Source organism: Oryx dammah, unplaced genomic scaffold (genome assembly GCF_014754425.2).
Source record: "Oryx dammah isolate SB20612 unplaced genomic scaffold, SCBI_Odam_1.1 HiC_scaffold_18, whole genome shotgun sequence".
In the NCBI taxonomy this organism is placed as follows: Eukaryota; Metazoa; Chordata; class Mammalia; order Artiodactyla; family Bovidae; genus Oryx; species Oryx dammah.
The window spans coordinates 43,864,212-43,886,270 of NW_024070202.1; the positions used below are offsets into that span (position 1 = coordinate 43,864,212).

General features: G+C 36.2%; 1 protein-coding gene across 8 annotated transcripts in view; it reads right to left on the reverse strand.

Moving 5' to 3' along the window:
* The window catches only part of PHTF2 (putative homeodomain transcription factor 2), a 139,921-nt gene that overhangs the window by 51,775 nt on the left and 66,087 nt on the right, over positions 1-22,059 (reverse strand). For 4 of the 8 annotated variants that reach the window (XM_040260746.1, XM_040260743.1, XM_040260744.1 and 1 more), the window contains exons 3-4: positions 3,879-3,935; positions 3,551-3,562 (exon numbers count right to left, since the gene is read on the reverse strand). In XM_040260746.1, the coding sequence (XP_040116680.1) occupies positions 3,551-3,562; positions 3,879-3,935 (69 nt within the window). Of the gene's footprint in view, positions 1-3,550; positions 3,642-3,878; positions 3,936-22,059 lie in introns of those variants that run through there. The other 4 variants (XM_040260747.1, XM_040260745.1, XM_040260748.1 and 1 more) reach the window with 3 other exon arrangements.

Sequence of the window (22,059 nt, forward strand, 5' to 3'; positions counted from 1 at the left end):
GACTGTTTTAAGAACTTCAAGTCCTTATAAGAGAAACAGTAAAGTATTTTGATTTATGCAATTATGTTGTTTTCAACATGCTTATTCTACTTGGCCTTTTAAATATGTGTTAATTTCCTACTTTATATTTTATTAAAATATTTTGAACTATCGTACACTATAAAGTCATAGCATAATTTTGAGCTACATTGTGAAGTCATACATTGTAAAGTCACAGCAGAGTCGACAATACCCTTCAAGGTAGCCTATCAGTATTTAAAGGGTTTAAAAAAAAAGGCTATAGAAAATTATTATTGATAAATCTTCTAACATTAGTGACTTTATTCACAAAAACAAAAGATATTAGTACCAAGGTCATTTATAACGTGATTCTAATTAAGTAGATATTTTAAGTTGGACAACTTTAAACTGGTTTTGAATAAACTACACTTACACAAAACAGCAGAGCTTTCAGTACTAAAAAAAATTATGAGCCTTCAAGAAGTTTAAGTGAACAAAGAAAAAATGAAAACTAACTTAGTTTTAGAAAGATTTTTTAAACTACTGGTTTAACTAGAAAGTAGAAATAAGTACTATGAACACAATTGCCAAGAATTCAAATAATATATTCTTTATTGAATATATATTATTGAAATATATACTAACCTGGAAATTAGTTTCACTTCCTGGAAATCCTAGTTTCCCCCATCCCTTTAATGACTTGAAACAATATAGTTTGTTTTGTTGAAACTTTACAACTCTAGTGGGTACTACAACAGGGAAATTCCATATTTACTTTTAAATTTGGGTCAAGGGGAACAGAAAACTATAGTTTTCAGTTGTAATTTCTAAAATGTTTAAGAAAAAAATAACTTGCAATTTACAAGAGACTTTACACTTTAGCAGTATCAGCTAGGGTCTTTATATAAAAACAATTTTCAAGAAATATATTTTCATGGTTTCCTTTAATTGTTGCTCACTGCTTTGACAGATAATAAAAGAACTAATTATATAAAAGGACAAAGTCAATACATTTGTTATGGTATTCTCTAAGCACAACAGGTACAATGTTTTTGTTTTTTTTAATCAAGTATCAACATTAAAACACCACAGTTACACAACTTCTCTACCTTCCATAGAATAAATACAAAATTATTTTACACTATAAATAAATAGCTTGCTTCCAATAGAACATTTAATAAGAATGGAATGTGCTTTGAGGCTTGTCAACAAATTGAGCCTTTCAATGCAAAATAACAAAAGTAAGTTTTAATTCTTCAGTTACTATTTCAAAGGATTATCTTTAAAAGGAAGACATATTTCAGAAAGAAGTTATAAGTCTTAGCCTTTCCTAAGTTCATCCTGCCAGCACACCAAGTACCAACTGATATAATCCTCCCTTACTTTGGCCTCTATTTAGGCATTAAAATAGATCTATTAAAAATGAGGAGATTATATAAGTGAAACAGTAATTTGTGATGAGCACTTAAAACTAAAAAACTGCACATAGACAGATAGATAGATTTGGGGTGGGGAGTTAATTTCAAAAACATCTAAGTGTGCCAACCGGGTAACACAATCTCTTAAGGTAGTTAACATTTCCTGCCCAACAAGTTAAAGACTGTCAAAGAGCATTTTAAAGCATCTTAGTAGACCTCTGCTAATATTCTTGACTATTCCACCTCTTTGTGACATTCTCAGACTATTGTTTCATGATCTCTCATTTCTCTTTCCTCCTTCACTTACATCTCTTTTTTTAAATAAACCTATCTGTTAAATCTTGTTTCCCAACGTTCTGTTCTCAGCTTTTTTCTCTCATCATTCAATGTAAATCCAGTGTAAATTCAATGAGTCCTATGGCCGTATCTATATAATGTGTACCATATATAATCTACATAACACCCAGGCACACAACTTAGCGACTGAACAACAAAAAACCACCCACACATAGGTAGCTCAGCTGGCAATGCAGGAGACCCCGGTTTGATTCCTGGGCCAGGAAGATCCAATGGAGAAGGGATAGGATACCCACTCCAGTATTCTGGCCTGAAGAATTCCAAGGACCATTCCATGGGGTCACAAAGGGTCAGACACAACTGAGACACTTTCACTTTCATACACATACACGTGGAGAATCTGCCGGCAATGTGAGAGGTCCGGTTCGATCCCTGGGTCGGAAAGATTCTCTGAAGAAGAAAATAGCAACTCACTCCAGTATTCTGGCCTGGAGAATTCTATGAACAGACGACTCTGGCAGGCTACAGTCCATGAGGTCACAAAGAGTTGGACACAACTGAACGACTTAACACACAGGTACATACATATACATATATACAGACATACATACTTTATATACTGAGGACTCCCCAATCTCTCTGCCAAGTACTCTGAATATTTCTAAAACAGAATTATGTATCTGCTCCGCTTCTAATATTTCCCACCATACTTAGTGCTGCCTTAGTGAAGTTGTTGAAATAGAAATCTAACCAGATAACCTTTTCTGCTTAAAATTCTTTCATGTCTCTTCAGTTGTTTTCTAGATATGTCTAGACTTTTGGGTAGAGCAGTTAAGCCTCTTCAAGATCTGACTTCATTTTCCTTTCTTGTTTTTCTCCACATCACTCTAATTGCCTTCCTCTATCCAACTATTACCCATCAAGTTCCTTGAGGTTCCTGAGTCAGTCATGCTCCTTCCATCATGTCTATTTTCATAAGCTCTTCATTCTGTCTGGAATGTTTTCCTCATTCTCCCTAATGTGTGTCAAACTCAACTCATGAGTCACTTCCTCTGTGAATCTTTCCTAACCTCACTAGCGGTGCTTCTCAAATTTGTACCCTAACAGAGAACTACACATCCCTCTCTTAACTGAATTTATCTCATTTGTAATCATGTATCTCGTCTACATAATTATAGTATACTTTATCTTTTTTGTCCCCATGATTTAATCCTATATTTAAGACATAGCAAGTGCTCACTGCAACTCTGTTGACTGTATTAACTCTTCATGACAACAGTTCAAAGATTAAAACTGACAAATGGTAGAGTCTTACTCTTTATTATAGATGACTGTGTTTGTCTAAACACTATATTTTTTTTTTTTGACAGATTAAGCAAATATAGACATGGGTTTTCAATTTAATGTAAACTTTTTGTACAAAATATAAAGCAACTAAAGTATCATTCTCTGGGCCAATATTAAGTTTAGCTCGTGCAGGAAAACACTGATTAGTATCATCTATGCAAATGAAAAATATAAATCTTATTACTGAAAAGGTGTGACTGCTGAGAAACAAAACAAATTTAGTTAAAAAAACAGTTTTCATGCTAGCAAGGTAGCCTATGAGGACATCTTATCACTGTAAATGATTACATGTTCAAGAAGAAATTGCAAACTATAGAAACATTTTAATGAATGTTTTATTTTCCTAAATTCTTTCCAAAAATGACCAACTTTTCAGCGACTCTGTTTGCGTCCAAGTCATTGTTAGTAGCACCAAAAAGCAGATCTCAATTAAGCAGAGGAGCATTTGCACAGTATCACTCAGGCGGGAAAAATCCTGAAACACTTACCAGTTTAATAAACTGTACAGAGCAATGACAGCATCAAAAGGGAGGAAAAGTAAACTAGAAGTATAAGGTGACAAGTGAAAGGGGAAAAAAGCTGACAAAAAAATAATCATTAGAAATTAAATTTTAAAAAAACAGAAAGATGCTAAAGATCCCAAAAAGAAAAATCAGAGGTAAAGACACATGAATATACCATCATAAAAGACTTTACTTCGTTATATAAAAGTGTGGACAGAATGAGTAATATTAATTTGTACCTTAAAAGGTCTGCAGAAAGATATTAACTATGGTTCATAATCAATTTATAGAATACACAAAATAAATTCGTTACCTTGATTTCTCTTTGTTCAACAGATTTTTCCCATATTTGTTGATCATATGCTCCAATCTATAAAAATAAAATAAAAACAGTACTACATTAAATGATCATTGTTGGAGCCCATCCAACAAGTACAACTCTTGAATTACAAGCAACAAGTTGTTCATTCAACACAGATTAGATCCAGCTCTGCCTCATACTTCTGTACCAGTGCTGTATGGCAGTAGTCCTCAGAGAGTGCTCGTAGGACCAGCAGTTTTAGCACCATCTCAGAACTTGAGAGAAATGCCAACTGTCTTCACCTCAGAATTACTGCATCAGAAATATGGATTCGATACTCAACAATCTATTTTTAAAATCCCTCTAGATGATTCTGATCCACTACTAAAGTTTATAAGCCTAGGGCAATGACCCTAGGGAATCTTTTATTTTAAACTAACATAATTGTTAAAGCCCTGGTACATTCAAGAAAAAACTCCCTAGTGACACAATCTTTATGGAGTTATTTTTAAAGAAAAAATGTCAATATTATTCATAAGCAGGTAGACCACAATTACCCACTTAGATTAAGGTTTAAGTTGAAAAATAAAGTCAGAAAAGCAACTGAAGACAGAGAGAAAGCATCAAGAAGTAGAATTCCTTGTAGCTTGTGCCTATTACTCTTACATGCTGGAAAGTTCTCTGAATATACCTTTACTTGGGCAGGATGAACAAACCATTCTTACTGTTCCTAACCAAGTTCTTTTCTCTTGCCTCCTATTATCTCCAATTTCCACTCAATTTCTTATATTCAAGAGGACACTGAAATGGGTCAAAAGCCTATAGTTTAAGAGTTTTCATTATAAGCATTAATTGAAAATTAGAATTCTTAAAAATTAAAATTACTTCAGGTAATTACAATTTAGAGACTGGAGACAGTGACCAGAGACAGGCAAAGACATGAGTAAATTCAAGAAAGTATTTTCTGACTCACAAGATCTATCTACCCACAAGTCCTCTTTTCTACCCATTCTTTTTAAAATCTCATTTCAAGAAACAACAAATTGATAAGCTGATGTTTTAAAGATAAACATAAAGGAGGTAAAAAAATATTAAATCATTTTTTAAAGGTGTGACTTTTACAAAGACTTTTTAAGGATGTACATGCTTTTACACATTTTTTAGCAGAGAGAAAGAAATGTCCAGACATCCAATCTATATCTGGGGCTGTTCTGTAAGTACCCTTCATTTCTGTTATTCTCTCTTACATGTTAATCTTATTTATTCTGATTTCTCTGTTCCTTGAAATACTGCTCTTTTTCATCACTTTCCTGTGACTTCTTTCTTATTTTAAAAACCACTTTATGATATACTAATACCCTGCAAATTAAAATCCTTTAACATGTAGACCAATTCACACATATTTAACTAAAACTGCCATCAGTCTCTATAAAGCATGATTATTAAGTCCTAGGTAAGCAATAACCGAGTGGTTAGTCCTAATGGTAGTGCTGAACTGAGATGACTATCTTCCCTTACTCTCTTAAATTCTGAATTCAATCAATCATCTTTCTTAAAATTATAAAAGGTAAGTATCAGAATATAAATTCCATAGGAATAATTCTGCTCTAACATGATAATTCAGAATGACTGGGCTAATTCAATCAACATTTGTTTTTCAGTGCACTGCTTACTCTTCAGTGAAACAATAACCAAAACCAATAAATAGTAGGTTTGGTTGTTATTGTTTAGTAGCTAGTGAGTGAGTGCTGAAAGTCACTCAGATGTGTCTGACTCTTTGCAACTCCATGGACTATATGCAGCCTGCCAGGCTCCTCTGTCCATGGAGTTTTCCAGGCAAGAATCGTGGAGTGGGTAGATGTTCCCTTCCCCAGGGTATCTTCCAAGCCAAGGATCAAACCCAGGTCACCCGCATTGCAGGCGGATTCTTTACCAGCTGAGCCACCAGGGAAACCCTAGTAGCTGAGTCACACAAAACTCTTTTGTACTATATACCATGGCCCACCTGGCTCCTCTGCCCATAGGATTTCCCAGACACAGGGAGCAATATGTTTAATAATTATTTTGGCAGTATTTTGTTTTTAGGTACAAAACAACGCACTAATTTCTCTTTAAAAAGAACTGTGGTGGGTTTTGTTTTCTGTTTGTTTTTTAAAGTAATTAATTTATTGGCTGGGCCATGCAGCATGAGAGATCTTAGCTCCCTGACTAGGGATGGATGTTAGTTCCCTGCAATGGAAGCATGGAGTCTGACCATGCTTAACTTGATCACGAGGGGATCCAAGAACATCCAAGTGTTTTTATTTCAAGATGACTCAAGAATACGGGCATGGGAATATATACCCCACAGTTCTAAAGTCAGGGAAAATAAAATAATGCATGTACAACAGACCAACTCAAAAAAAACATGCCAGTACAACCACAGTATGCTACTGAACGGCTCCAGATTTTAAAGGTGTATAAAGTCTAATAAACCTTGCCGAAGCAGTGGTTACAAGTAGAAGGTTTTTGAAGGCTGAAATTCTTGGAAATAGCAGAATGGTGATGCAGAATATTGCTATAAAAATATAAAAAAGAAAATGATGGCTTGTTTTACTGGGTAGTCAACTTTTCTTCAAAGATTTCGTGGATGAGAGGAGGCACAACTTTTGCTGTAACAGAATACCTTGTGAGATCTTTTTTATTATTTATTTTATTTTTATCTTTTAAACCAGGTTTAAGTGTCATTTTCAATTACAAGCATTTAAATTGCTCTAAAGTGGAAACATCAGTGCTCTTTTTAGTTTTCATTTTGTTTTGAAAATAATACCAGAGCAGACCCTTTAGTTACATAAACAGACTGCCTGGTTTATTGAAGAAAACTACGAGATAGGAGCCTTTAAAGCTAACCACAGGTGTTTCAGGAGATGCTCAGGGTTCTGCTTAGTGATATATAACGCCATTAACAAACTACCCTTACATATGAATTCAGGCTTAATTGTCTCTGAAAACTGCATCCTGGGATATGTGTATAGGACCTCAGAAGCATCATGAAATCAGGGTGGTGGCAGCGCACTAGAAGGGACAGGAAAGGAATTAAGAAGCGAAGAATCCTTTCTGACCTAAAGCCTCACTTTATTCCACCCTGAAATCTGGCAAGATAGAAGACTGGAACACATGCGGCTGGGGTCAAGCTTTTCCCTTGAAAGAAACATAATCTATGGTCAATCGTAACAGAGCAAAAAGAGAAGAGAAACAAACTGAAGAGAAGAACGAACTTCTCAAGACTTAAGGTCATAGATCAAGAATTATTTGCAGAGCTGTGTATTAAAAAAAAAAAAAAAAAACTTGACAGGTTTTCCAAAGGTTATATGCTATTTCTGACTCACACATACTACACAGACTTGACTAAATCACCTAACCTTGATAGCTGTTTCTCTTGTGTATTTATTTCTTCTACAAAAAATTAAATGCCAAGGCTAAGTTCAAATACAGTTCTGTGAAAAATCGGAAGACAATAACTACATTATATTTTAATGCCATACAAAATATTAACAGAAGTTCAGTAGTAACACGTGTCTAACAGAGAAGGCATTTAAATCAGAAAATATGGTCAACTGAGAAATATGTAATATTTTGGCCACTTTCAAATTTTAGCTACCTCCTAACTGCCTAACTGCTCTTCCCTGACCTATAAAATACCTCCACTGTTTGGGTGTTTAGAAAGTGCCTAACATTCTATAGGAACAAAAGGATATATATGCAAATAATGTTTTATTGGTAGACAAATACCTACGTAATTAATGTATGAGTAGTTCCATGAATTTTGACCATATTCTCCATGTGATGCTGTGCTTTAAGGAGGGAAAAACATTGCTTCTATTGTATTATAAGAGAGGACTCAAATTCTGATTAACATTTGATGTGCAGCCAACAGTTTTATACACATTAAGAAAGTAACATTCATTCTCTGGAGCCTGGCTACAAAAAGCAAATTTTATCAATGCTCTGACTATTACTCCCACAGATGCCCCGAACACCTTAAGCCTCTAGTGTAATCTTATCCAACCAGAGCTAATCAGCAGTCTTTTTCACCGGGTCCCAGAAGACCAAACACTTTGCCCTCTATAGATGCATTCTGTATCTTCAACAACAGGTCTTTTAATCTTATATGAATCATTTACAATACTCCCCATAATGACAGCACGCATAATTCTAAATTTTCTCCTTATAGGCTTTAATTCCTAATTACTCAAAACATAACACTCCTGGAAGCACTTTTTATCAATTATTTCAACTGCATCAAAGCCGTACGATGCAAATGTTAAGACTGGTTTAAAAAAACAATTAAAAAATAAAGAAAATATTTGAGGGACCAGTGTCCTGAAAGTGATTAAAAAAATAATTTTAAGGAAAAAAGGAGAAAAGAAATTGAGATCTTATAATTTAGTAGTATCAAGCGCACTAAAATTGAACTAATAGATGCTTTATGACATTCTGAAGACCTGCTTATAAAAGGCAAATGGATGGAGCTAATTAACTAAACATGTATATAAATATATAGAGAGAGCAGACATTTCAAAAAGATACATAAAAACCATTAACAGTATCTCTGGAAAGTACAGAAAAGAACAGCACTTTTACTTTCTGCTTTATATTCACTGATACTGTATCACTTTTTCTCCCTACAATGGATATGTACTATTTTTATAAAGCAGGAGTCTAACCCAGGTCTAGTGAACCACAAGTCATTTGAATTGGTTATCTAAGAAACTAATACGTTTCTGTCAATGAATATTATCTTTGCAAGGAATCATCTACCTCTACTTGTCATCATTCTAGTTTTTATTTTTCTATATACTGAGACAAAATGGGGAAGAGAAATAGAGGAGTGGGACAAGGAGAGGGAGAGGTGGGAGGGACAGTCAGGGATGGAGGGATAGAGGGGAATGAGAGGAAAGAATTGGTAGGTAAAGAAAAAGACTGTCCAGGTGTCTGCCATTTGGCTCTGGCTTCTCCGGAAAAGAAATTATAATGAAAATGAAGGTACTGAGAATACAAATACTAAAAACTAGGTAATTAAATGCTGAAGTGGGTAATATGTACCAGTTATGATCCCAGAAAAGAAATACCTCTGAAAAACAATTTGAAAAGCTACTCTTGGGTGATCTGATTACTACTTAGGTCATCACATTCACAAGAACAGTGGATCAGATATCAGGAGGCTAAAGAGAAAGTGTTGCTTCAAAAATGTAGTTACCAACAGTTAACAGATGAAGTGCTTAAATAAAAAATGTAGAGTTCACAAATATAAGCAGGCAAATGGAGGCCCAGATTTGCACACATACTTTAAACACTCAGCTCTTAATGAATGGGCATTCCATAATACTATGTTAGAGCCTTAATTTTTCCTACTACTTTCATGCTCAGTTTCATTTTTTTGCAATCTCATTTCAGAAACTCTGAAAAGTAGGCTATTCTCACAAACACCAAATCAGGTTAAAACAGGTGGGACTTCCTGGTGGTCCAATGGCTATGACTCTATGCTCCCAATGCAAGAGGCTTGGGCTCAGGCCCTGGTCAGGAACTGGATCCAAAATGCTACAACTAAAAGATCCCACATGCCACAATAAATAAAAATAAGTAAATGTTTTAAAAGGTAACACAGAGCCCAATCCTCTCCAAGCTTGGCCTCATTCAACAAACATCAACGGCCAATCACGTGTCAGGACAAATGAAGCCTGCCTTTGTCAGCAAGAGTGTCTGTTAAAAGCACAAGACAAGAGGCTAAAGAATCTCGAGAGAGAACTGATTTCCAGTACAAGTCACGATAATTAGTTTTTATCTTTGAATCTTTTTATAAAAATGAAAGTTATCAATCAAAAAATATCCTTTGTTATATTTATAAGTTTGGTTTCTTAATCCTATGTTCCTGCACTGACTTAGTTTTTCAGCTCTTAATGTTTGCTGACGAGTTAGAAGAGACCCTGGACTCTGCAAGAGAACTGGCTTTTCCTCCTGCCTCCACCAGGACTAGTCTTATGGTCCTTGGCAAGTTTCTCGACCTCTGAGATTCTTTAAAATGGGAGAAAGAGAACATATTTCACAGAACTGGAATATAAAATGATTGTGTCTGCTATACTGTCAGTGCTCTGTGAATGTTAGTTCTTTCCTTTCTTGGCAAATCTCAATCTCTCCAGGCCTCAAATACCTAATTTTTAAATTGATGAAGTTAATTATATTTAAATTGAATCAGGACAATTTTTTTTAAGTTTTAATTGGAGGACAACTGCTTTACAATGCTGTGTTGGTCTCTGCCATACAACAACGTAAGACAGCTCTAAGTGTACACATATCTCCTCCCTCTTGAGCCTCCCTCCCACTCTCACCCGTCTAGGTTGTGACAACATTTAAGCTCACTAATGATAATTCGGATGACCAGAGATTATTTTTTTTATGTACCAGTATGGGGAGAGAAAAGACTCAGTGCTACTATGGAAAAAAGTAGAAACAAAAGGATAGCTGGAAATGTCGAGGCAGACGGTACTAAGAAAAAAAGCAAACAATGGTGTAAAGTGTCCTTTTCTTAATAACCAAGATAAAATTTTTCTAGAATTACATACAATTTATTAGTGAAACCAGAACTGTCAACACCCAAAATCTCATTTACCCAGACAACTAAACTATATGGTTTCCACTCTCACAATGATCTATCTACAAGGATGATAAGAAACGTGAGACTGAGGGAGGGGTTGAGCAAACCAATAGAAGTTACTGAACAGAACAGTAGATCTGAGAATACTGATCACCAGTGAAAGAAAATTTATATCTGTAATAAATTATGTTGTCATGGTAGACATTCTGAAATTATCTGGTACTTCTGTTCATATTACTAAAAAATCCTAAAGAAACAATTAGGGTCATTTAAAATCATTAGGATTATTAACTTGCAGATAAATCTCTCCCCAGAATTAGTGTAAACTAATTCTTTTGACTTTTTTAAACTTTAAAATTTTATAACCATTTTTATTTGAAGTATAGTTAATTTACAATCTTGTGTTACTTTCAGGTATACAAAAAAGTGATCCAGTTATATATGTATATGTATACCGTATGTATATACACACACACATATTCTTTTAAAGTTCTTTTCCATTATAATTTATCACAAGATATTGAATATAATTCCCTGTGCTATATAGTAAGTCCTCGTTGTTTGTCTATTTTATATAGAGTAGTATGTATATGCTAATCCTAACCTACTAATGTATACCTTTGGTAACAATAAGTTTGTTTTCTATGTCTACAAGTCTATTTCTCTTTTACAAAAAAGTTCATTTGTATCAGTTTTAGATTCCATATTTAAGTGATATCATATGATATTTGTCTTTGTCTCACTTACTTCATTTAATATGATAATCATTAGATCCATCCATGTTGCTGAAACGGCAGTTTCCATCTTTTTCATGGCTAATGACCCATTGTATAAATAAACACCACATCTTTATCCATTCAACTGCCAATGGATATGTAGGTTAACTTTTTTAAACTATTTTATTTTAAGGAAAAGCTCTCAATGCTTTGAATATCAAATAGGTTTTCACTGTTTTTTGCTCATAAATACTGCCTTTCAGACAAATTTAGCTATTGAATGCCTAGGAATATCTGAGTCCTTAAAACTGCTCCTATGTAACAGAAGCCTTGTTTCTAACCTATGTATCTTCAATAGCAAATTCCCATTACGTCTCCAATTATATGCTCTCTTATCCTATTTTCTTGCTTTTTCACAATGTCTTATTTTAATCAACATATTGTCCAATGTTTCTGATTGTCCATTACATACATACACACACACTCCTATAACTGTCAGACACTCACGTAACTTTAATGATAAGGATCAAATGAAGAAGTTAAGTCATTTCATTACACAATATAAACTATGAGTGATGATAATGTCAGAAAAAAAGGTGTGGTATGAAGACATGGCATGAGTTAGCAACTCCTTTGAATGTGTAACAACTACCAAATTACGAACTCTTTAACTCTACTGAATCAGTTTTAGAACTCTAAAAATCATGAGACGCCAAATCATAGTGTGAAAGTGTCAGCAGCTCAGTCATGTCTGACTCTTTGAGACTCCACAGACTGGAGCCCGCCAGACTCCTCTGTACATGGGATTCTCCAGGCAAGAATAATGGAGTGGGTATCCCTTTTCCTTCACCAGGGGATCTTCCCAACCCACGGATTGAACCCGGGTCTCCCACATTGCAGGCAGATTCTTTACTGTCTCAGCCACCAGGTAAGCCCAAGCCAAATCACGGAAGCCTTTTAATCCAATAATTAAAATATTGCCCTATAATTCTAGTTTTGAGGGCAAGAGAAGGATCTAAAATGGTAAGTATTCAAAGTTAAGATAGGGTTTCTCCTACTTTCTGAAAGTAGAGCACTCCTATGAAACTGTTTATAGGCCAAAGTGGCTTAAAATGAAAAATGAAGAGGACACATCTTGCTAACAGAGGCACAAAATAAATCGAGATAAAGCACAGATGCTCACAGACACAGTTCAAAGCAGTGGCAGCTGGGATGCTTCACGTTGTTCCTGGGGAAGGAGTTTGGCAGTGCATTCTTGCTGCTCGGGGTGTGTGCGGCCCCTTGAACAGCTCACTCACTGCAAAACAAACGCTGGATGCTATTTTCACTTTTCACCTTTTTTCATAAAAGTGAAAACACTCTTTGGATTTTTTTTGGGCGGATGGGTAGCAACAAACCCAGTGTAGGCCTTTTGTAAAACCAAGTGGTGTACACCACACTTTCAATAAGTGGGGGATACCTGTATCCTAATTGGGGAAAGAAGTTTAAATCATAGAATAAATTGGAATAATCATAAGCAAAGAGGTTTCCTGGCAATCTCTTTGATTCAACTGTCATTTATTTCTTTTGCTATCAATTACTACCAGAATCGTATTATATCAAAAGTGTTACTACAGAAAGCAAAGCTGCTTAAGTAGAAGGCAAAGTAAAAAATAAAACTTTTTTTTTTAAAGAGTAAAAAGTCTTTTTAGATGGAGAGTAGAACTTTAAAGGAAGAAAACAGATTTATGAAATTTAACCCACTTTGCTTCCCTGGTGGCTCAGAGGTTAAAGCATCTGCCCGCAATGCAGGAGACCTGGGTTTGATCTCTGGGTCAGGAAGATCCCCTGGAGAAGGAAATGGCAACCCACTCCAGTATTCTTGCCTGGAGAATCCCATGGTAGGCTGCAGTCCATGGGATCACGAAGAGTCGGACATGACTGAGGGACTTCACTTAAAATTAAAACATATCTACCCGGCCTCTGGCATTTGGATTAAATCATCAAAGTTTGAAAACACATCCTCATCTACAGATATTAAAATCTGGCTAATTAGCAAAGATTCCATTCATTATTAGCAATAACAGCTAAGGTCATTTCATGTCTTCCCACAGATTCTGCTAGGTTATACATCATCTAAAACTACTCTCTTACCTGGATTAACCCTAAAAATAGTGTATTACAGGCCACATACATATTATCAAATCATGAATCATGACCAAGTTTCTACTGCCTAAAAAACGCCAGTTAATGATATAGTAAAACAATGATTCAAGTTCAGAAAAAAAGTCTTGAAGGGTATTCTTTAATTCAATAAAGAGAGATGATCATAGTAGAATGTGCTTCTAAGAAATTATAAATCCAAAGAAAAAATACTCAGAGTTCATTATAATGCAAAACAGAATGAAGTAAGGACTATCGTCTTACACATCACTGAGAGTTGGTCTGAAAATGAGCAGTATTTGTGAGACAAAAGGTATAACAGGAAACGCACTGGATATGGGGGCATGGGAAAAAGGTAATACGACAATTTCTGGCTTAAGTACCTTGAACTGTATAGGTATCATCAACCATGGCATGGAATTAAAAAAAAAAAAAAAAACAGGTTTGAAAAAAGCTGTTGGAGTTCCAGGACAGCTAGGAATTATGTCTGAGATCAGAGAGTTGAAAAGGTCAAAAAAAAAAAATTGGAACTCAGAAGCTTAAACTAGATGTTTTGACATTATGTGGTCAATTTGATAATCTAGGGGAATAGAATATAGTGAGATCAAGAACAAAATATTAAGAAGGATAAATATTCAATTGGAGAGGAGAAATATCAAAAGTCAAGTTATTAAGAAGGACAAATATTCAACTGGAGCGAAGAAGTATCGAAATCAAGTAAGGCGACTTAGAAAAATTAGATAGGAAGAGATTGTATAATATATGTATATATGATAATTAAAGCATTATATTTACATATATAAAGGGAGTATAGTATACATATTAATATACTATAATAAATGGCAAACAGGAGTTTTAAGAAAGAAGGTAAAGAGAGCTAAAAATATTGAAACATTTTGAAGTTATTAGATAAACATATTCATGTCAAATAATCTTGATCACATTTAAATAGAGGCCAAGTCATTAGCTGAAATATGGAAGCTGGGAGTCTAGGAAATGGGGAATGATAAAGGTAAGAAATAACCAGTCAGTGAGACAATACAGAAACAACTAGAGTGAGTTAAATTAGGGACACCAGGAAAAGCAAATGCAGATGAGTTGGTATTAGAAACAGTCAGCTGGGAATCATCTGAGTTACATGTTCGTATTTTCTCTTTCACCACCAAATCTCAGGATCAGGAGAGAAGAATTAAATATACAAACAAACACACACCTGCCACCAAATATCTACAACATACCAGGCATGATGCTTATGCCCTTGGCAAGGCCCTTCGTTAAGTCTTCAAACTGCATAGCTTCCTTTCTCTTTCTTCCTGCTTCTCCCAAACAATTCAGGAGTACAGCCATTACGTGGGTCAGAGTTCCCGGGGCGGGGGGCGGGGCCGGGGGTGTGGCGCATGCAAAGCAGGGTATCAGAGATTCTGGCACACAGGGGTAACCATGGTGGGTTATCAACCAAAGAGGGGTGTAGAAGGGGACCTTGTGGGAAGGGTAAGGAGAGGACATGTGAGAGTGACCCAGCCTAGAAGGGTAAAAAGATCAACTACTTGGAGAATATGCTGATGAGGGGTATCAGAGCCCAAGAAACATAGAGAAGGTCTAGAATAAAGAGCTTGAATGGGATTAAGAGGGTATCCATATACAATATGGTATGACAAGAGACTGGTTACATTTATAGGGACTAATATCTCAAAGGCTTGGAAATGTTCCTCTGTTGACTCAAAAATCTCTATAAAGGTATTAAAGGAGATAATTAGTTCAATGACATGAATGCTACATATAAGTAGAGGGGTTTCATTAATAAATTATGGCATATTTAGTCAAGAGACTATTATACTCTTTAAAATTATGCTTTAAAAGGATGTTTAGTGATGTGAAAAAGTAATATTTTTGCATGAAAACAGGATATAAAAAACTAAATACAATATAATCCTAATTTTGTTAATAGTAGGGTAATTGTGTGACCTTATACTTACCTGCATTTTCCACTTTTTGTAATGGAGACATATATTACTTTTAAACTATGACTAAAACATTAAAAAATCAAGAGGAAATAGAAGCTCATATTATCTGAGTAGCATCAAGTATTGGGTTTCCCTTGTTCTGACAGTAAAGAATCCGTCTGCAATGAGGGAGACCTGGGTTCAGCCCCTAGGTTGGGAAGATCCTCTGGAGGAGGGCATGGCAATACACTCCAATATTCTTGCCTGGAGAATCCCCATGGACAGAGGAGGGAGTCCATGGGGTTGCAAAGAGTCGGACAGGACTCAGTGACACAACACAGCATCAAGTATTTAGGTACTGGGCTGCTGCTGCTACTGCTAAGTCTCTTCAGTCGTGTCCGACTCTGCGACCCCAGAGACAGCAGCCCACCAGGCTCCCCCGTCCCTGGGACTCTACAGGCAAGAACAATGGAGTGGGTTGCCATTTCCTTCTCCAACGCATGAAAGTGAAAAGTGAAAGTGAAGTTGCTCAGTTGTGTCTGACTCTTAGCGACCCCATGGACTGCAGCCCACCAGGCTCCTCCGTCCATGGGATTTTCCAGGCAAGAGTACTGGAGTGGGGTGCCATTGCCTTCTCCGTAGGTACTGGGCTAGATGGTTTTAAATACATTTTCTCATGGGAAAGTACTGCCAAGAAAGTAACTGCCATTTTTCAAAATCAATTTAAGTCTCATTATGAAAATAAATAAGGCTTGTTCTATGAGTTACGTAACATAAATTTTCAGCTGAGAAGTTATGCCATAATAACAAAACTGTCAGAAATTCTAGTACTGTAAAAGGGCAGATAGATATCTACATCCTAGAACATCAAGGGAAAAAGGGAGTTAAAGAGGCAAAATGCTAAAATACTCAAAAGCTCAAGAAAACAACATTTCATAGAGGACTCCTGTGGCAGAAGGGTAACTTAAATTGCATTACGTGGTGATGGAAGGAATTAACTGGTTCACACAGGAAAGGGAGGGAACAGAGGAAGGGAGCCTGGCAAACAGCTCCATGGTAGAACTGGGAGAACTCCAAGTTCTGGAAGAAGCCAAGGAGAAAAGGCCATCATCAGTTCTTTGGCCTCTGGAGCCACCAGTAGGGGCTGGACATACAGGAGAAAGCAGCAGCCATGGACTGTCTCTTCTGAATCCTCTCCTGGTGTTCCCTTCGATCCTCAAGAGAGTAAAAGTCTACCCTCAGAGCAAATGAGAGCTAGTGATACAGTGTGGTATCAGGGATCCTCAAGAGATTCAAAGTCTACCCTCAGAGCTAACAAGATCTAGTGATGCAGTGTAATATCAGGGGTCCTCAATAGCCCCTGAATGCCAAGTTCCCAACTTTAATATGGAGTTGTAATCTGTAACTTAAAGCTTAAAAAGGATACAGTTGATTTAATGTCTTTCATATATACTTAGGTAAAATCACTGAATCACTAAAAATAAAGGACTGAAGTCCTACTACATTCTGAAGAGGACTTCAAAGGACCTGGTCTGTGTAATTGGATCCTGCAGAGGCCCCTCCTCCAGTGATTTCAGGCGAGACAGCTGACTCAAATGAACAAATCAGATTATCTCTCCATTTCAGTTTCAGGTAAACAGAAGAAACAGAGACGAATGGTGAACAGAGGGAAATAAAATTAATACCACAGAGCCCTACAGAGAAGTGTCTAGAAATTCTGCTGCTGTGGGGCCTAACATGGTCCTGGTTTGTCTTTCTGTCCCAGCTCTCTCGGCTGTCTGCTGTTGGCACAGTTTATATGTGTAGGGAAAGGAGAAGCAGAACACAGTGGTGTATTTTCCGGGTCCAACTTTAATGAGAATGCTGCTGTTGATGCAAACCAACACCACTGCATAATTTACGAAGACTGTTTATTTTCCGATGTGCTAGTACATGGCAGTGTATTCTCAGTAGATTTATTAATCAAGGCACTATCCAATTAAAAACTTTCTCCAAGAAGTCATCTTGGCAAAGATAATTTTACTTCTACGTTTTTACTTAACCTAACTTTGCACAGTAAATTGTGAAAAGACCCTGCTAGTGAGAAGAAAAGGAGCATTGGTTGCTACTATTAATCATAGGAAAATAATTCAAATATGCCTTACTTAATCAATCAGAAGGTCAAAAACACACTGCCAAGGGTAAATACGAAAGTTCTGTTTAACAAATCTGTAACATCAATTCCCAGGTGTTAAAGTTTTTACAATCAAGTCTATAAAATTTAACAATTAATACTCAAAACTTTCAGTAAATGATATTTCAACAATGAGAATGGAAATTATTAATAGTTTAAATAAATTATTAAACTATTTAAAAAAGCTTTTTAAAATCTGTTCATTACTTAAAATAAAGTTTTAAAAATTAAGGATTCACTTCTCTAGTTTCTAAATTATCCAAAAACAGTGAAAGACCAAATATAAACTTTACTTTGTCTTCATTTTACCATTTCCAGTGCTGCACATAGTTTATATATCACGCTTAAGAAAGAAAGTGAAAGTGAAGTGAAGTCGCTCAGTCGTGTCTGACTCTTTGCGACCCCATGGACTGTAGCCTACCAGGCTCCTCTGTCCATGGGATTCTCCAGGCAATAGTCCTGGAGTGGATTGCCATTTCCTTCTCCAGGGGATCTTCCCAACCCAGGGCTAGAACCTGGGTCTCCTCCATTGCAGACAGACGCTTTACCATCTGAGCCACTGGGGAAGCCTAAGAAAGAAAACCTCCCCCAAAAAACAAACTTCATCTCACCAAGTCAATTGACAAGACATTCACCATTCACCAACAACACAGATGTTAGCCAAACATGCATTTATAAAAACTTATTTAAATAACAAGTTGACCCAGACCAAGCTAGTCAGAATATGTACAAGACTTACAATAGACTAAACAAATACATTTAAGCTAACATAACAGTTGTATGAATAAACATAACTGCTGTTCTAGTTACTGAGCACTTGTTGTTTTGTCACAGATGACAGTCCTGGCAGGAAACAAGACACACAGGATGGATTTGTTCCCACCACTCACAACCACCTGAGAGCCCACAGCCAAGAAAATGCAAAGTGATAGAGGAAATAGGCCAGATTTGGATATAAAGTTGGGAGTTGAACAGCTATCAGTTAAGGAGTGAAGATTATGAAGCCTACTGCAACTGGGTTTAAATTTTGGCTCATCACGCCTTCTTTATGTGACTCTGAAGAAACCAACAGACTTCTCTGAATCTTAAGTTTCTTCAGCTATAAATTCTGGATAATGGCAGTAATGTCTATTTCGTGAAATTGCTGTGATAATTAAAGGCAAGTACAGTACTGAGGACAGTATTGTAGCACATAGTAAGTATTTAAATAAATGCTACCTGTTATCATCATTCAACAAGTTCAACAACTGTGACAGAGGAAGCCCTGGGCCAACTACTTTACTTACACAGTATTATATAATCCTCATATTTTAAAGAAAATTGGACATACAAAATTCAATAATTTGTCCAAAGTCACAACATAGCAAATGATGGAACCAGATTCAAACACAGGCTCTATTTTTTTGTGTTTTTTTGGTTTGACTGTTTACTCCTGGTTGACTTTCAAGTTATTAAGACTCGGTATCTGTATGTGCTACAAATTCAAATTGTGTCAAAGTGAGAGAGAATGTTTATTTTAAAACTTCTCAGACACTGTGCTAGAACTTTCTCAAAACACATTCAGCCTTATGGTTACCAGTGGGAAAGGGGGATGGAAGAGGGATGAATTGGGGGTTTGGGGTCAGTAGGTGCTAACTATTACACATAATAGATGAACAACAAGGTCCTACTATAAATCAAAGGAATCATATTCAATACTCTGGGATAAACTATAATGAAAAAGAATGTAAAATAGAATGTATGTATGTGTATAACTGAGTCACTTAGCTGTATAGCAGAAATTAACACAACACTGTAAATCAACTATACTTTAATAAAAAAATAAAATTTAAAAAAGTCAACCTTTTCACTCCATTTTGAAGATGAGGAACTTGAGTCTCAAAAAGGTAGAAACAACTTGCTCATGGTCAGAGAGCTTATAAGATACAGAATTTGGATCCCATCTATAAACACTGATACCCACAGGCTGACTTTCCATTGCACAGTGCTATCTTCCTAAGATAAATCTTCATTTTCTTTTCTCAAAATAACAGCAATCTGTGGAAACGGCTATCTCTTAGTAGCTGAAACCATTTCAAATTACTTGTTAAGGTAAGAATTAAGTAACCATACCAACTATTTCAGATATACCCATTCTTTGATTTGCCAAGACTTGTTTTTAATCAATCACATTCCCAAGAATAACTATCACTTTTCCTTTGCATTCATGATTGGAGGATTAACATATAAGAGGATTAACACCAACCGGGAACAGTGAGAAAAGATTCCACACCAAAGCACTTCATGTACATTGAGGAGAAAAATTAACTATTTATTAAAACATAAATGTATATACTTTCCTCTAAACTGTATTGTTCAATTATTTTAGACGAGTTTTTTAATAAGAGTAAGTTTTTTGTTTATTTTTCTTTTTAATCAAAAGTAAATTCCCTGAACAGGGTTTCACTGGTCTCAGTTCAGTCCAGTCCAGTCGCTCAGTCATGTCCGACTCTTTGTGACCCCATGAATCGCAGCACGCCAGGCCTCCCTGTCCATCACCAACCCCCAGAGTTCACTCAGACTCACGTCCATCGAGTCAGTGATGCCATCCAGCCATCTCATCCTCTGTCGTCCCCTTCTCCTCCTGCCCCCAATCCCTCCCAGCATCAGAGTCTTTTCCAATGAGTCAACTCTTCGCATGAGGTGGCCAAAGTGAATAAAACCAAAAAAGCACATGAATAGGATAATTCTATAGATGGTTTACTGCATCAGACTGTAGATTACAATTATAATACCAAAATAATAAATTAAAAGGAACAATAATGCAAATTAAGTCACCAAGAGACAGCACTTCACATCCACCAGAACGTCTATAATTAAAAAGACATCAGGCAACTTCCCTGGTGGTCCAGAGGTTGACTCTGTACTTCCACTGCAGGGAGCACAGGACAGATCCCAGTTGGGAAACTAAGATGCCGCAGGCAGCATGGCCAAAAAAAAGAGAAAAGACAGGCAATAACAGATGCTGGCAAGGATGGGGAGAAACTAAAATCCTCATACAATGCTTGTGGGAATGTAAAATGAAGAAGCCACTTTGAAAACAGTTTGACAGTTTTGACCTGGTAATTCCACTCCTAGTTATTATTCTAAGAAAAATGAAAACATATGTCCATATGAAGATGCATATGTGAATGCTTACACTTGCACCATTCATAATAGTCAAAAAGTATAAACAATCCAGATGCCACCAATGGTGAATAAACAAAACATGGCACAGCTATACAATGGTATTCTCAGTTCAGTTCAGTTGCTCAGTCATGTCCGACTCTCTGCCACCCCATGAACTGCAGCACGCCAGGCCTCCCTGTCCATCATCAACTCCTGGAGTTCACTCAAACTCATGTCCATCGAGTCGGTGATGCCATCCAGCCATCTCATCCTCGGTCGCCCCCTTCTCCTCCTGCCCCCAGTCCCTCCCAGCATCAGGGTCTCTTCCAATGAGTCAACTCTTCGCATGAGGTGGCCAAAGTATTGGAATTTCAGCTTTAGCATCATTCCTTCCAAAGAACACCCAGGACTGATCTCCTTCAGAATGGACTGGTTGGATCTCCTTGCAGTCCAAGGGACTCTCAAGAGTCTTCTCCAGCATCACAATTCAAAAGCATCAGTGGTATTCTATTCAGCAATAAAAAGGAATGGAGTACTCACATATGCTAGAACAGGAGTGAAACTCATAAATAGCATGTTAAGAAAAGAAGTCAGATACAAAAGACCACTCTATCAGTCTGTTTACATGAAATGTACAGAAAAGGCAAATTTATGATACAAAAAGTAGATCAGTGGTTGTGTGCTGGTGGGGGTGGAAATGAGGAATGACTATAAATGTTGTTGTTCAGTCACTAAGTCCTGCCTCACTCTTTGCAACTCCATGGACAGCAGCATGTCAGTCTTCCTTGTCTACAAATAAGCAATACATTTTGGGGGTTAATGATCAAAATGTTCTGAAATTAGATTGCGGTGATGGCTGTACACTTAAAACAATTGAGTTTTATTTCATTTAAGCTACATGTCAATAAAAGCTGTTTTGTAAAAAGGAATAGCTATGTTTCTGCAAAATTTCTTTAACTAAAATAACATAACAGCATTTAAAGGGAAAAGACATATAAATAGATATAGATAGGTAGATATGTCTATAATTAAAAAGACACTGCAGGGAATTTTACGATTTCTCTGTAAATATGTATAAGAAACTTGTTTGCGATTATTAAATACATAATTTTTGCTTGGATAATCAGATAATTGCTATGAAAGTAAATAATAATGAGTTTTTTTTTTTCTTAAGCAGGGCTTTAGAGACAGAAGATCTGGACAAGCCAAGTTCTGCCATTTACTCAGTGAGTAGAGCACTCAGTGAGTAGAGCAAAAATGAAAAAACCTCTGAACTTGCTTCTTCAGTGACATTTTTGAAATTGGACAGTGCAGCACTTAATATATATCAGGCATTTAAGTTTTATTTTAATGCCAGCTATGTCTAGCATTACACAAAAATATCATATACAACTGGAGAAAATCTGCTGTAATTGGATTTCATCAAAATGCCCTCTCT